Below are 16,738 nucleotides of genomic sequence, written 5' to 3' on the forward strand. Positions count from 1 at the left end.
ATTCATATGATTTTGTGAATGTATATTTTGTGTGTGTGGTGCCACGTGGAATCCCACCGTCTGGAGAGAACTGGTCCCTTTCAAAGATGGTGAGGCAGAGGACGTCCTGATACAGGTCTTTGATGAAGAAGTGGCAGTTGAAGTTCCATTTGGGGTTGAGCGTGTCGGGCTGATGGCGGGACGTGTAGCACTGAGCGCCCATAGTTAGCTCACAGTACGGGTTACTCTTCCCTATAAACACACATCGATTTCCTAATTAGTATTTTGGCTTGTTCTCCAGTATTAATATCTAAACGTCCTTAAAACTAGATGTATATACTAGAGAACTATATACTATACAAACAGCTTCCTGCAGTACAAACAGTTAGCAGTGCCATGGGTTTGATTACCAAAGAATGGAGGAAATGTATACCTTTAATGCAATTTAAGTCACTTTGGATGAAATGTATATGCCATAATATTTAAATCTAAGATAATATTTCTTATTTTTTAGAGAAATTTTGTGATGTTGAAAATGGAAGTAATAATTTTGATATGATTCTTATTCAACAGGAACAAACTGAAAAAAAAAACAAATACTTTATTTTTAATACACAGTATATAAATTTAAAGATAATAATAATTTAAGCTAAATTTAAAAATAGGAAATACATTGCAGAATTAAAGAAATTAAAATCTTAAATATAAAAAAAAAAATTATATTATATATTATATTATGAAAATACCCAGTTTGATTTAAATCTCATTCGGTTGGAACAAACTGCAAAACATTTGACTTCAAAATTTATTAAAATAAAATATACTGTAGATATTTCAATTTTTAGTTTTTGATACATGTTATATTCTAAAACTTGAAAACCTTACAGGTTAATCGGCATTAAAAATTCAAATAACGCCCCTGTTAAAATAATAAAAATAAAACTACAAAAGCTGAAACTAGAAAACAAAAAATAATAATTAAACTGAATTAAAAATACAAACTTAAAATCAATGATTTTAGGGTCAATGATTAATGAAGTGACTCTGGGATGCTTGTGTGAATTGAGCCCAGATTGTGGGTGTGTGTTTGTTCTAACCATTTGGTTTGCAGGGCTTCAACTCTGTCGCCTCCAGGACCGTTACTAACAGTCGCCCGATTCCACTGTTCTTCTGCGAGCGAGCTAGACAACAAACAAGCTTTTATGAGTAAAGCTACATTCAATCCCATTGACTTTGACTCTCTTAATAGTCATCAAAAAATCCCAACCTTGGTATGCCTTCTCTCTTTTCAGCTTCTCAGTCTCTATGAAGTGGTCAGATGCTGCTTTGATCTTCTGTACCCAGGTAGTCCTAATTTAACCATAAAATGATCAATACTGTACTGTTGTACAACAGACACTCACTGTAATAAATGAGTATTTTTGCTTTATACACTAAACTGAATTATGTATAACCTTTATTTTATTTTAAGTTCAGTGGATCATGTGCATCTATGATTACAGCTTTAGGCCTTTATCTGAGCATTTTAGCTTGAATGTTTGTATAGTAGGTGTACCTCTCATTAATGGTGTCAGCCTTAAGAGTGTAAACGCGATCAATGTGTGAGATGTTAAAAACTGGATCATCACTGGAAGGGTCGGAGGGCATTTTTACCAAGACCTCATTCAGAAACACTGGCTAGAATAAGAGAGACAGAGTGTCAGATAGGGACATTGTACAAAGAGTTTAACACAAAACAAGCTCCAGATGGACACCAGTCATGTTGCTTTACCGTTTTATACATCTTGTACTGTGCATTCGAGTTGGGATTGAAGAGTTTGTCAGGCCCAGATGAGAACTGTTTGGAGGTATAGGTGAGGAGCAGGAAGTCGTTAAACAGGAAGGCCCAAAGCTCCTTGCTGCTCTTGGTCTTATGTAGTTTGCCGCTGTGCAGCAGTTTTCGAGGGCCGAGGCAGTTTGTCAGAGAGTTAAACACGAGGTGCTAAAATGAGAATATTACACAAAACATTTTCAGAAATACCATAACACATAATAAAAGCTGTTGTTTTACACTTAGAGGTCATTATATTGCACAAAAAGGTCTACAGCAGCTCTCCTGCAGTGATCTCACCTCGATGATTCCATCACACAGCACATGGTACTGGATCCATTCCAGCCGGTCAGAGTTTTCCTTCTCTCTAACACCCTCGTTCACCTGTGAGCACAACTCCTCGGCCTGCTCGAGTGCCGCCTGCAGGTTTGTATGATCTGCGTGAGTTGAAGGGGTATTCTCCAGAATCTAGACCATCAGATTTCAGAAACAACAAACCTAAATAAACATCATGTATATTGCTGAATTTAAGAAATGTAAAAATTTAATTTTTTACATAAAAAAACGTTTTATTAATATTTAATTTTTCATCCTCCCACTTGTTAATACTACTACTACTACTACTACTAATAATACAATATTACTGTATTAATGCTGATAAATTTTGTTATTCCATATATAGTACACTATATTTTCTGTAGAAACATCTTACAGTATTTATTACGTATACTTTTTTCAGAATTAATTGAAGAATAGAAAGCATTTATTTGAAAAAATTAATTGTAATAATGTTAATGTCTTTGCTGATTTAAAGTATTGATTATTAATTATTTTTTTAAATCTTACGAACCCCAAAATTTTCATTTAAATGTGTGTATAATATATATATATTAGTTTATTATTTAATTATATTATCTTTAAGAAGTTTGCTAATGTAGCCTTTATTTTATTTACTTTCTATTTCCTCTGACTTTCTATAATAGCTGCTATTTCTCTCATTCTATTGTTAAATTTTCCATAGTTGAGGCTTCCCATACGTTCTTGATCAGCAGTGGGTAGCGTGTGATTCTCTGCATGGGTTTCAGGAGGAAGCTGGACAGTGGCATTCCTTTACAGCGGTAATTACTGGCAATTTTCTATGAAGAAGATAAACACAGAATGAAGAGAAGGAAAAGAGTCTAATGTCTTATCACTATCAACAGTGAATTCATCCACAGTATTCCACGAGAGAGTAGCACCATCTTGTGGACCACGGGGAAAAATTTACAAAATAACTGACCAAGCAGGAAAACTAAACCAAAATTATTTATTGTGAAAAAAAGTTTACTTTGCACTGTTATATTATTCACTGTTTAATACAGACTAGGGTTAACGCTATACTTGTCTGAAAGCAGTAGAATGTCCTGTAAAAACTTGTGCTGTTACTAGAAAGTACTGCACTCCATTTACCTTCAGGAAGAGTTTGAAGTCGGGTGACTTGTCTGTTTTCTGCTGCAGCAGGGCCGCAGCATTGAGCTGGCAGCTGCAGAATCGAATGTAGGCCTGCATGTGAGAGAGCTCTGAGGACAGAATATCACCCACCATCTGCACCGGCATCCGCTCTCCAGCCATCTTCTTACGGACACGCAGAGCTCTGAAAAACACGAAGATATCACCTGGTCTATGATACATATCTAATATACACTGAATACATTTGCTTTTGCTTGTCTTGGAATCAAAATGTACTTTAAATATGAAATGACCTATTAGAGAGACACTTTTAGCCACCCCACTTGTAGCGACAAATAAAAGTATACACTAAATATGCTTTTTACTGTATTATTGTAGTTATTTTAAAAGTAAAAATTATTATTGTATTGTAATTATTTTTAATGTAATCTTTTTACTGTTGTGTTGTTAATGTCATATTTATTTCTATTGTTTTTTTTAATAAAAATTATTTTAGTTGTAGCTTTTTTTTATGTAATAATATTTTAAGCAACAAAAACATTTCAAAATGCATGTACTTAGTGAGACATTGTTTTCATTAAGAGAAAATACATTAATAAATATTGTATTGACTTGACTTCTTTCATTTTTATTTGCATCCTTTGGTTGCTAGTTGATAGTCCTAAGTGTTACATAAATGGTTTTCCAGAAGCCTTTAAAACACACTAATCATGCAAACATCAAATAGAACTGAAATAAGAACTAATAAATTCAAACCAGACACTGAACATTCACTAGGTGCCACTTGCAATTCTCCAGACGGACTCTGGCACTCACTTTAGGAGTTTGGTGCTGCACATGATCAGTTCCCGCCAGTTCACAAAGATCATGCTCATCTCAGCTTCCGTCAGCCGCCCAGACTCTGCCATTGGCTTATAGAACACCTGAATTTCCACACACACAGGAACCAAATCAACATGTTTATGTAACTTAGAGTCCAAACAAATAGAATTTACTTATATATCATAAATATTGTTGATGTAGCTGTAGGGTTCACCTCTAGTGCCAGTTCCAGGTCCTCCAGATAGGACTCTTCTGTCTGAATGAGCTCATGAATGTAGCCTTGCCTCTTCCTCTCCTCAGTGCACATAGAGTCTAAACTGAGCAGATCAGCACACCCTACACACACACACACACACACACACACGCAGAACAAGCCACACATGCACATGCACTCATCAGCAAACACATCACTACAGCATCTCACAATTAAAAACTTTATTTGTGAAATTCTGCTTCATATAATTGTGAATACTTTCCATACAAAAATGCATCCAGAGCAAATGTTATGACATTCAGAGCGAACTCTCTAAGATCTCTAAGGTCACGACTGTTAGCTGGCTGCATAGCTGGTCAAGTATGAGGGCAACACGTGTGGCTGGTCATCAGTTCCTTTGACTACATTTAAACACGCAGAGGCAGACTAACATTCCTGTGATATACAAATATATGATTGTGCTGATGAACAGTGCTGACTTAAAGGGTAGTTCACTTTAAAGGGGCCACGCCATATATGTTTTATTATTCATTCTTTACCCTGTGGTCCATCTATAATGTTAGTTAAGGTTTTTGTGCCAATATTTTGTATTTTTCTTAGTCATGTTTTTCATTTTAAAAATAAACAAGCAGTTTTAGTTGCCATCAAATATGATCTTCAGCTATTGATGCAATAAATAATTGGGCACATTGGGATACATATTTGCTGTTGGGGTGCAAAAAATAAAATAAAAATAAAACTGAAATGATCAGTTTTGATCAGACTGAAATGATCAAGGACCTTTGTAAAACTTTTTTTAAAAATCACAATTTTAAAAATCACAACTTTAATTGTTGGTTTTTCTGTGTTACCTCACCAGGACCGGGCCAATCAAGTTACTGAACACTTAATAGATCAATTTAGTCAATTTACTGAATAGTCAATTTTTCTGGTTCTGCCATTTTTGTAGCTTAGTAAAAAAAAATTGTGTTTGTTTGTGGTACTGGACATGAAGTTTAGATTTGAAATACATAAGAATTTTTATTTCAAAAAAGATCAAGAGAAATTTAGTCACTCATGATTTGGCCCCTTTAATTCATGTCACTTCTTAGAAAAGAAGCATGTGATATCTTTTCCCAATTAAACAGTAAGAAATATATGTCCTAAAGCCAGTGGAGGTAAACTCATGGGTTCCATTGTGATTTAAGCCAAGTCTAAACAGAAATAGTAGAAGAGGAGGGGTTAAATCCAAACAAATCTAGTTAGTCTTGAGTCTTGAGGCTGCTTCCTGGACCGGAGCAGTGTTCTGATTGATCCAGAAAAGAGAGGAGGAAGAGGAAGGAGGGGCCAGAGCTATCGTCCTATAATAAAACACAGATGAGGCGAATGACGTGGAAAAAGGGTGGAAGAGAGAAGATAAGGGCAGAAGAGAGAATGAATAATGCAGAGATGGATGGAGAATATATTAGAACTTGTTGGAAAGAAAGAAAGAAAGAAAGAAAGAAAGAAAGAAAGAAAGAAAGAAAGAAAGAAAGAAAGAAAGAAAGAAAGAAAGAAAGAAAGAAAGAAAAGAAAGAAAGAAAGAAAGGCAGGCTACGGCCAAAAAGTCTCTGTCCTTTTCTATCCATCATCAAAAGTAAAAAAGTCAAACATCTTTTTATTTACTCTTTTTTAAAAGAGTAAATTAATCCAATCAGCTTATATTTTCCCCACCCTTGCCTTATAAACAAACAACTCTGAACTCTGATGTGGAAACAGGAACTTATCAAGTAACTCTCTTAGTACTCACATTGCTGGCTGGAATCACATTCTGTGGTCATCGTCACATAATTAGTTGGAAACAGCCCTATGACCCCAGCGACCTCTCCTTTCCACCAGTCAGGGTTGTCCTTGTTGAGTACAGTGATCAGCTGACCTTTTTGGAAGCTCATCTCATCCTTATTGGCTGCTTTGTAGTCATACATTGCAATAACCTGACACACTACAGGGGGAAGAGCAGAAAAGACAGAGAGAATGGATGGATGGAGCAGAATGGGACAGAGGAGGGAAAACAACACGTACATACAACCACATACAAAAGAGTGTGAATGAAAGAGTGTGTGTGTGTATCTTACATGGTTGAGATGCAGGAGTTATTTTGCCGCTGTTGGCCTCCAGTAATCTGACATTAGAGGAGTGGAACCAGCCCTTTTTACGCTTTTTACCCCGTGCCTATAAAACACACACATTTGTTAGTTTTTAAAAACAGGTGATTTTCCATCGAGTTCTATTGTTTTTATACAAAGCGATGAAAATGTCACAATGTCTGTCTGTCTGTCTATCTATCTAAAAATGTAAACATTTTAAAATGTATTTATATGCACTATATTACACTATTAGCAAATGCTGTCCTGTGGTTAGGTTAAGTCTGGTTATGTGATATACAGTACTAACCTGTAGTTCACCCAGCCACCAGCTGTTAGAGTTCTTATGCAGCACCACGATCAGCTGACCAGGTGTCAGACTCAGTTGTTCTGGTTTTGCGGCAGCATTGGCCGTAGTCACCTGAGCAATCTCTGAAGACCAATGAAGATGGCAAATGAATAATGTCTCAAATGTAAAACAACCAGCCTTGATTTTTGTTTCTGTGTGATTGAACTCAAATCTGAAATCTGACCTGGTTTTTTACCAAGAACTCCAGGATTGGCAGTCTAAAATGATAACAAAGTGAGCAAATTATTGTCAAAATACACACCAATCTAAATCTTATCTCTCTGAAACAGCAAAAACATTTCTCTGCAAAAGAACATTATACTCATTATAATAATTGAAATTAACATTAAAGTAAAAAAAAATTATCTGAATATGCATACGTCAGGCTCTTTGGGTTTAACATAGTTGGAAGGGAAGAGGCCAGACTGGTCACCGATGCACCCTCTCCACCATTCTCCTTCCCTCTCTGTAACCAGGACAACATCCTCCGAACGGAACGTCAGGTCACCTGACTCTGGGCTCTCATATGTGTACAGAGCCACGTACTCTAATAAGAACAAATCAAATAGAACCATGACAAAAACCTCTGAAATGACGATTCAATTTAATGTCACAATATCTCATCTGAATGACTAGAGGTGGTTGTATAAAAACATAAACAGACTCCTCACCCTCAAACGGACCAGAATCTGAAAGTTCAGTCTCGTCCACAGTAGAATATAACGGCCTAGAAGACACACAAACAACATGAAAGCTTTAGGTTTGTTACTAGCATACAGTATATTTATTGGCCACTAATTAAATCAATAATTTATTCTAAAATGATTGATAACATTGATAAATTGAAACATTGAAAATGATTGATAACATTAAAAATCTGAGCAGAAGTTTGATTCAAACCTTTCATGCAGAGTACCACAAATCTAGCTTTTGCTCAAAGAAACAGAGAAATACTACCATCTAAATGTATATTTAGATAAAGACTTTAAAAATACTGAATTAAATACATAGTTTAACTAAATGTTATAATCATCCTTGCTGTATCTCAAATAAGAGCACATCTTAAAATATTTTTTAAATAGTTTTGACCTTTTTTATGGTACTAATACTTGACATATGACATAATATGACATAATTATCTAAAATGTGTTAAATACTGTTTAACAAAATATTAAAAAAAATTTTTTTTAAATCAGCTGTCTTTAATTGCACCTTACTAATTATTTAGTTAAGCAAGTTTATGAGGTTAAGGGATAGGTATCCCATTTCTTACTCGGTCTGTGTGTTATTGGTGATAACCATGGAGACATATGAGCAAGGGAACCAGCCCCGGCTCTCGTTGAGCTCTCCGTAGCACCAGTTCTCCTGCTTCTCCAGAACCGTGATGACGTCATCTTTAGAGAAGCCCAGGTGACTGTCGGTCTTAGCGCTCCATTCACACAGAGCTATAGCCTATTGCACAAAAACACAGAAAAAATGATGTGCAGAGTATCATGATGGTCATATTCCTGCCATTTATCATTTTCCTCCCAGTGATCAAAAAAACAATGTTGTATGTAAGATATATCATATATGGTGTGTCTGTGTATATTCACATATGCCAACCTGTGAGTGCTGTGTGTTTGAAGACACTGGTGTGTGTGTTGGTGTTGGTCCTTCTATGTCCACACGAGGAATTCTGGGAAAAAGAATTTTAAAGGACTTCATTCATCCAAAATATATATTTTTTAAGTATTAAAAATTATGAAAACTAATAACAGAACCCTAAACCAACAAATATAAGTTAGTCTGTTAAGATCATGTCCCACCAGCTCCATAGCAGTTAAGGATCATGTCACACCTACCGAATCTCTGACGAAGGTCTTTCACACTCACTGATTAGGAATAGAAGAGCGGTGACAGTCTAAACGACTGCATCTAACTCTTTTTTCGGAACGTCTGACACATACGGACACCGCTTTTTTGGCAACAAAGGTGAAGCTCATCAAAACAATATGTATGTTAGTAATAAGGCTGGGCAATAAATCAAATATTCACAATATATTTGTGTTGAATATTGTTGTTATATAAAATTGTTATATAACATTGTGAATATTGAGATTGTGACTGTAATATCTTTTTATTTGGCCATTAAGTTTGATTTGAATAGTTTTACAATACTTCTTGGTCTGTTGTAAATTCGATTATTTTCCATGAATCACAAACTATCAGTGAATCAGTTCAAACATCTGATTATATGATTAATTTGCATTATTACTTTTCATTGAAGTCTTTATGGCATTTTCTAGGGAATAGTGAAATGGTTTTAGTACAAATATATTGCTGTTTATTGTTATATTTGGGCATGTAACTAGAAATTATTTTTTTTTAATTTTCTATTATTTTTCCTTTAGCGTGGAAAAAAATCCTTGATTGTGTTCAACTTGTTTTTGTGTGTAGCTTCAATAATAATATTAATAAATTTGAATCTACTGGGCTACAATAGATGAAAGATTGTAAAGGATGTTTTCTCTGATTAAAAAAACACTCTTTTAAAAACCAAGACATATATATCAATTACAGGTTGAAAAAATTGAGCTGTTAAGCTAAATTGCATAGTTAGTTATAACCCTACAAAAAATGCTGCATTAAAAACAGCCCAAGTTGGGTTAAATATGGACAAGCCCAGTGATTGGGTTAAATGTTTGATCACCCTGCTGGGTAGTTTTATTTAACTCAACTATTGTTTAAAAATGACTATATTTCTTGCTTAAAATGAACCCAAAATTGGCTGGAAATTAACATTTATTAATAAGTTCAATAAATAAAAATTAAATAATAAACCTGTAATAAATTGCTTATTAATATTATGTTCACTTTTGACTATTAGCTACTGAGGCCTCTAGTAATTATGTGTCTGATTTTTAAGTTCCAACCTATTTTGGGTTCGTTTTAAGCCAGTCATATAGCAATTTTTAAACAACAGTTGAGTTAAGTAAAACTACCCAACAGGTTGGTCAATCATTTAACTCAACCGCTTGGTCAAAATCACCCAAAAGCTGGGTTTGTCCATGTTTAACTCAACTTGGATTGTTTTTAACCCAGCATTTATTAGAGTGATAGTTGAACAGTTTTAGTGCCATACCCAGGGTAGTTGGTAGAGGGCGCTGCGGATTGTTCAGTCAGTTCAGTCAGAGTGGCTTTACTGCATCTTTCAGCATAACTCTCTGGAAACCAGCCACTGTTACCACGGTAACTCCCATACAGCCAACCGGTTTCCCTAACTGTTGATTCATCTACCTGTGGATCCACAGGAAGCCAAATTATATGTGTACTTGAATGAGTAAAACTACAACTGATGCGTGAGTGAATGTGTTGACGTGTTCAGAACCTCGATCAGACAGTCTGCCTCCAGTGTGAGCTCGTCAGAGTTGCGTGCTGTGAAGGGATAGAGAGCTCTGTAGGTGGTGAGGGAAGCACATGTAGCTTCAGTAGTCACCACTGGCTGCAAGCCTGCAAATAAATAATCATCTTAGAACCATAAAACAACCATCTTACAACCATTCGGCGCATTTACAAATGCATATTTCAACATATAAAAAAATCTTCATTACAGAAAGCCCACATCTGCAAACATCATTATATATCTATCGTAATAATTGCACTGCTCTCTGCACTTTCTGAGCGTAACAGACTACTTTATTTTAGATTCAGTTTAGTAGTTTTGTATAATGTATTTGTATATAAATGTATGCTATATTTTTACATCATTAGTAACAAGTAAAAAATTAAATTATTGTTAAATTCTAATATATGAGTGAAACATTCGACTGAATCAAATTTTTGCATTGAACACTGCAATATTCCAATTATTCCATATACAGTATGTAATATTCCGTTCTGAGTTACAGTTGATTAATTCAATGAATCTACTGAACCAGTTATTCACGTTTTCTTCTTGTGTTTCACAGAAGAAAGTAAGTCAACAGAGTGAGAAAAAGATGACAGGACTTTCTATTTTGGGAGAATTATCCCCGAAGTAACATTATAATAAACATAATAAGACATTGTTTAAATAAGTATTAAAGGAATAGTTCACAATTTTGTCATAATTTACCCTTATGTTTACTCACCCTCATGTTGTTCCAAACCTGTATAAGTTTCCTTCTCATGTTGAACAGAAAAGAAGATATTTTGAAGAAACAAACAGTTGTCCCCATTGACTTCCATAGTTGGGGAAAAAATTCAATGGAAGTCAATGGGGACCGTCAACTGTTTCAGCATTCTTCAAAATACCTTCTTTTGTGTTCAACATACTGTAAGAAAGAAACGAGGGTGAGTAAATGATTACAAAATTTTCCTTATGGGGTAAACTATTCCTTTAAGACACAGAACACAGTGTGAGTTCAGAGTATTATGTGAAATTAAAATATACATAAACATACTGTATGAAACTCTATGTTTAGCAGCCTATTACCTTCCTTCTCCCAAAACACTCGCATTCTGGTGGAGTCTGTTATATGAACTCGGATAATTAATGGCAGGTAATTAAAGTGAATCATGAGGCCGTGAGAGTAACGACACCCATTACAATGAATATAATGAAAACATCATATTCATGGCCAGGTAGATGAATACAAGCCATTTTTAAGCTTCAGCAAAGGACCTCACCCACTCACTCTCACACACACACACACACACACACACACTCACTTTTGTTCTCTGTGCTATTGTATGTCATGGAGGGCTGAGTATGTAGAGCCAGTTCATTCCTTTCTCTCTCTTCTCTCTCCTTCTCCTCGCTCTCTCTCTCCTCTGCCCTCCTCTTCTCTTCTTTCTCTCGCGCCTGCTCCTGGGCTTCCTGAAGTCGGGCTTGGGCCTGACGCTGCTGTTCTTCCCTGAGTTTGGCTTCTCGCTCCTGGGCAAGCATCCTCTGACGCTCTGCTTCCTCCTGCTCCAGACGCTCTTGCTCCAGCTTCGCCTGTCTAATGTACACATGAGCAAAATATTGAGAGGGTAAAAGAGTGGGTGTTCAATCTAGACATTTTAGGGGGAATATCTGATGAAAAATATCACAAGAACAGAAATCTGATACAGGTTTTTTTATAAACCTGAACCTAAGCTGAACATAACTATAAAAACAAACTATAATATATTTACAGAAATGTACATGATTTTTTTAAAAGCAATATATCTCAATTATATAACACCTTAATATTTCCATGTTGTTCATTTATGTGGGAACTCATAAATATGCAAGCCTGTGTGTGTGAAATTAAATCAAAATTTTACCTGGCAGCCTCCTCCTCTTTCTTCCTCTTCCTCTCCTCCTCCTCTTTCTTCCTCTTCCTCTCCTCCTCTTCTTTCCTGTGTCTCTGTAGCTCTTTGAGTTTCTCAGATCTCACCCTCCTGAGCTGCTCAAGGATGTCCTGCTGCTGGCTCTGCCTCTGTCTCAAGTCCTACAATGTTACCCACACAATTCTTTAACACATACGTCACATTTATAACAAAACTTAGAATAATATGATACAGGTTCAAATACACAATATGTGGTATTGCATTATGCCAGCTTTACTGACTGCTAAAATTAACATAAATTACCAATATTGAGGGATACTGAGCTCCTATAAATTATCTGTTCCATTAATGTTATTTCATAAATATAATATATAAATATTTGATAAACATTAATGCATTATAACAGAAATATTGTGAAATACTGTTACAATTTAAAATTAATATTTTGTGTTTTAATAAATCAAAAAATGCAATTTATATATATATATGCCAATTAGATGTGTAACATGTTTTCACAAAGTTAGAAGGAAAAAATACAAAAATACACAGCTCATAGATTTTCTCTTGCAGCTTAATAATTATTTCGCTTTTTTTATATAATTATTTTAGATCCTGGCTTTATTGCTACTTACATAAACTAGTTATAGAAAAAGTATATAGTTATAGAAAAAAAATGTTTCAAACTTTTTTTAGTTTTTAGGCAGTGAGTAGAAATCTTTAGTGTAATTAATGACACCATTATGAGGTGATGAAATGGCACAGAGACAAAGATGTTATAAGGTCATGAAGTCAGACATTGAAGCTCATTTCAGTATACTATGGGTAAAGTGAGACTTCATTCATGGAGAATAACCAGGGCGAGGTGAAAAAGGTGAAATGAATGAAAGGCAGGCGGTTTTGAGATGAGTGTGAGTAAAGGAAAGATAAAGACAGGTCAACCTTTATTAGAAGGAAGAGATTGGTTAGGCAGCCCAGCAAAGAGAGAAGTCCTTGAAGCACACAGTCATCCATTTCTACAAACTATAAAGTCAACCGGGGGAAAAGAGGAAGAGAAGAAAGAGGAGAGATACCATGGGAGGAAAGAAAACGATAAAGTGGGCAAAGAGAAAGAAAAAAAGAAAGGATTGGAGCAGAAAACATTAGACGTATACTGAACAATAGCTGATTACCACATGTATAATGCTCGGGTTTCCGATCCGACCAGCCGGTGAAATAAGTGTGTTAGTGATAGTGTTTGTGTGTTGAGTTTTCTTTAGTAGTGTGAACTGTGTGAACGTTAGTGTGTAATGAAGTGTGCAATCCTCTGCCTTCAGGGCTGGGAGTTTAGCTGTAAGTTTTAAATACAGGAACATAGAGAACAGCGAACTAGTGAGTCCCTCACAGGGACATTAAGGTTTAAAATAAATTCGAAGAGAGCAAACCCCCACCCAAAGCCCACATTAGCTTTAATCAAAACACGGCACTTTAAATGTTGCTGAGGTTTACACTGGGAATGTAAGAGAAGCCGCTGACCTTGATTTCTCTGTTGTACTGCTCCATTTGTGAGAGTTTCACAGTGGTCTCTCTCTCCAAAACATCCAGCTGCTCCTTCAGCTTCCGACAGCTCAGATCTTTCTCGCACAAACTCTGTTTCACATCATTTATCAAAGGACCTGAAAGGGGAAAAATCATGAGAGAAAGAAGGACATAAAAACATCAATGTTCCCAGGCCTTGAATTCAAGAAGGATGAAATGGACACAGTTGAAATTAGTCTTCCACCCGTCTATTCATTAATTGCTTCAGGTCTATGTGAGTGCTCACTTGAGTTGTTTTGGGTAAGATGTAGAAGTCTCTCTGTCAGTCGCTGCTTCTCAGGACCAAGGCAACTCAGCTGCCTCTGAATTTCCTGCAAAAACACATTCATATAGCCTACTATTTAATTTATTTAAAATATATATATTTTTTTATGTATTTGAAAGAAGTCTCTTATGCTCACCAAGGTGGCATTTCCAGTATTTGTTTAAAAATACAGTAGAAACAGTAATATTGTGAAATTAATTGCAAATGAAAAATGTTTTCTATTTGAATATATTTTAAAATGTAATTTATGTATTATGCTGTCACTGTGTATTTAGTGTTGTTACCCTCATAATATTTGAACATCTAATTTTTTTTTTTTCCATTTTAGTGGCCTAGGTTAAATGTTTTTTTGTTTTTTGTATGTGTGCTTTATAATTGTGTGTTTTGTTAAAGTTGGAAAATGTTCAATAAATATAAAAAAAAAAAAATGTAATTTATTTCTGTGATACGGTGCTGAATCTTCAGCAGTCATTACTCCAGTCTTCAGTGTCACATGATCCTTCAGAAATCATTTTAATATGCTGACTTTCTGCTCAAGAAACATTTATTATTATTATCAATGTTGAAAACAGTTGTGCTGCTTAATATTTTTTTTGTGGACACCATTTTTTTTTTTGTACCATTATAGATGTCACTTTTGATCAATTAAAAGCATCCTTTCCGAATAAAAATACATTTCTTAAAAAAAAATTACTGATCACATACTTTTACACAGTAGTGCACAACAATGAAAGAATGAAAAATAGGTTAAAAATAACAAATGCAATGCTATTCATGCAACAAAAACATAACCTACCTCAAACTGCAACTGTAGGGAATTGATATCCGTAATACGACTATCTCTCTTCTGATTGACAAGGTCTAGCTCGGTCCTCTGGATCTGCTTCTTACTCTTGGCGTCCCGCAGCCTATCAGAGATCTGCTTATGCTTGTTACCCTAGGACACGAAAAGACTGAACTGTTTTTAATTTGCAATATAATCACCATTCCCCAGAGAATAGGGTGTATGAGGCTGGATGGGGAACAGGTATAATGAAGAAGAAAAGAAATAGAAAAAATGGCATTCTGACCACCGCCTCCAGCTCCATCTCGAGACTCCTCTTCCTGTCTTTAAGCCTCTGTATGTCACTCTGCTCTTTTTCTCTCTGTGTCTGAAGCTCCACTCGTTTACTCTTCTCCCATTCCATCCGCCTCTGTCGCTCCGCTTCCTGGGAGAGCGATAAAGAGAAGGAGAGGTTAATCAACAGATGTATGGTCTAATCACTCATTCTGACATGAATATTCTACGTAATTATGCTCCCATCGTTTTTCCTAGGGCGAGGATCCACTCCACTGGTACAGTATATATAAGGGTTAACTCATGAGTTAATTAAATATATCTATCAAAGTTAAATTTTTTAAGCAATTAACCTAACTTCCTACTTTTGATATTACAACAGTAACATTCTGTTCTTATGATTTCTAAAGACCACCAGGACAAGCGATCAACCCTCACATTTTGCTTGTGTAATGAAATGCAGCATTAGAGAAGCATTAAACGTTGTCATGATAGAGTACATAAATTACAGTAATTATTCATTAACAATCTCAAGTTTTTAGATTTCTAATAATAATTTAAGATTTCGTTTTTTTTTTATTCGATGTGCTATTTAATTAACCACTATATTCCTAACTTCATATTTTAGCAATCGATTTCATTACATTATTTATGCAAATGTAGTAAATTTATATGTACATGCAAATTAATTTATGCTGTTTACAGAGCTGTTCATGTGTGTGTGTGTGTGTGTGTGTGTATATATATATATATATATATATATATATATATATATATATGTATGTATGTATAATATATATATTGTTTTTTTTTGATAGCCCAAGTGTATAAACTATTTATTCATTCAACATGTATGCATGTGGAAAAAAAACGTAAGGCTTTGCTGTAATATTCTAGTGGTTGTTCAACCTCTGTCTGCCCTTGTATGCTCCACTTACCTCTCGTCGCTCTAATTCTTTCAGTCTTTCTTCTTCTCTCTGTCGCTCCAGCTCTCTCTGCCTCTCTATCCTCCTCTCCTCCTCTCTCTGTCTCCTCAGCTCCATCTCCCTGGCTTCTCTCTCCTTTCGTTCTCTTTCCTCCCTCTCCTTCTGTTGTCTCCTCTCCTCATCTCGTCTCTCCTCTTCCCTCCTCCTCTCCTCCTCTCTCTTTCGTTCCTCCAGCAGAGCCAGACGCCGTTTTTCCAGCTCTGCATTTCCTCTCTGGAAATTTTCCTTTAGTTTATCCTCAAATGACACTGACAGAGACAGACAGAAAGGTGAGGTAAGTGTTATAAAAGTGAAAACAATAAAAAATAATATAATACAGAACATAAAAGTGTATATTACAAAAAAGGTTACATCTAAGGCATTTTATCTAAACACGATCTCAAAAGAGACTGTTCAGCTGAATCAGCAATATATAGAAAGATACTGTGTAGAAATGAAGACAAATGTGTTTGTGACCCGAGTATTTATTTGCATAATTTATTCAGCAAGGATGCATTTAATCGATCAAAAGTGACAGTAAAGATATTCAAAACTTCAAATAAATGCTGTTTCTTTTGAACTTTCTATTCATTACATAATCCTAAAAAACATCAGTTTCCTTGAAAATATTAAGCAGCATAACGGTTTTCAACATTGATAATAAGAAATGTTTCTTGAGCATCAAATCAGCAAATTAGAATGATTTCTGAAGGATCATGATGATAACTTTCCACATAGATAATGATTATTTTAGTGTCTTTGCAATGTGAGCATAATGAAATAGGTAAACACATTCATAAGATACTACATGCATGTTTTCATAGATCAGGTTTAAAATGCAACACACACTTTTGATTAATAAATGTATTTTTAA

At 35.2% G+C, this 16,738-nt stretch overlaps 1 protein-coding gene across 1 annotated transcript in view; it reads right to left on the reverse strand.

Annotated features, from left to right (window-relative positions):
* Positions 1–16,738, reverse strand: part of LOC306880702 (intersectin-2-like) — a 43,634-nt gene that overhangs the window by 1,165 nt on the left and 25,731 nt on the right. Inside the window, exons 12-39 of the mRNA XM_079434423.1 lie at positions 15,838–16,133; positions 14,913–15,050; positions 14,639–14,779; positions 13,804–13,888; positions 13,515–13,654; positions 12,942–13,022; positions 11,997–12,163; positions 11,418–11,689; positions 10,096–10,217; positions 9,850–10,004; positions 8,331–8,403; positions 7,999–8,177; positions 7,397–7,452; positions 7,106–7,272; positions 6,910–6,943; positions 6,687–6,808; positions 6,368–6,464; positions 6,043–6,234; positions 4,275–4,396; positions 4,055–4,161; positions 3,239–3,422; positions 2,827–2,925; positions 2,090–2,257; positions 1,751–1,960; positions 1,535–1,656; positions 1,247–1,329; positions 1,077–1,160; positions 58–231 (exon numbers count right to left, since the gene is read on the reverse strand). Coding sequence (XP_079290549.1) covers positions 58–231; positions 1,077–1,160; positions 1,247–1,329; positions 1,535–1,656; positions 1,751–1,960; positions 2,090–2,257; positions 2,827–2,925; positions 3,239–3,422; positions 4,055–4,161; positions 4,275–4,396; positions 6,043–6,234; positions 6,368–6,464; positions 6,687–6,808; positions 6,910–6,943; positions 7,106–7,272; positions 7,397–7,452; positions 7,999–8,177; positions 8,331–8,403; positions 9,850–10,004; positions 10,096–10,217; positions 11,418–11,689; positions 11,997–12,163; positions 12,942–13,022; positions 13,515–13,654; positions 13,804–13,888; positions 14,639–14,779; positions 14,913–15,050; positions 15,838–16,133 — 3,870 coding nt within the window. The remainder of the gene's footprint in view (positions 1–57; positions 232–1,076; positions 1,161–1,246; positions 1,330–1,534; positions 1,657–1,750; positions 1,961–2,089; positions 2,258–2,826; positions 2,926–3,238; positions 3,423–4,054; positions 4,162–4,274; positions 4,397–6,042; positions 6,235–6,367; positions 6,465–6,686; positions 6,809–6,909; positions 6,944–7,105; positions 7,273–7,396; positions 7,453–7,998; positions 8,178–8,330; positions 8,404–9,849; positions 10,005–10,095; positions 10,218–11,417; positions 11,690–11,996; positions 12,164–12,941; positions 13,023–13,514; positions 13,655–13,803; positions 13,889–14,638; positions 14,780–14,912; positions 15,051–15,837; positions 16,134–16,738) is intronic.

This window comes from Barbus barbus (genome assembly GCF_936440315.1).
Source record: "Barbus barbus genome assembly, chromosome: 14".
Classification (NCBI taxonomy): domain Eukaryota; kingdom Metazoa; phylum Chordata; class Actinopteri; order Cypriniformes; family Cyprinidae; genus Barbus; species Barbus barbus.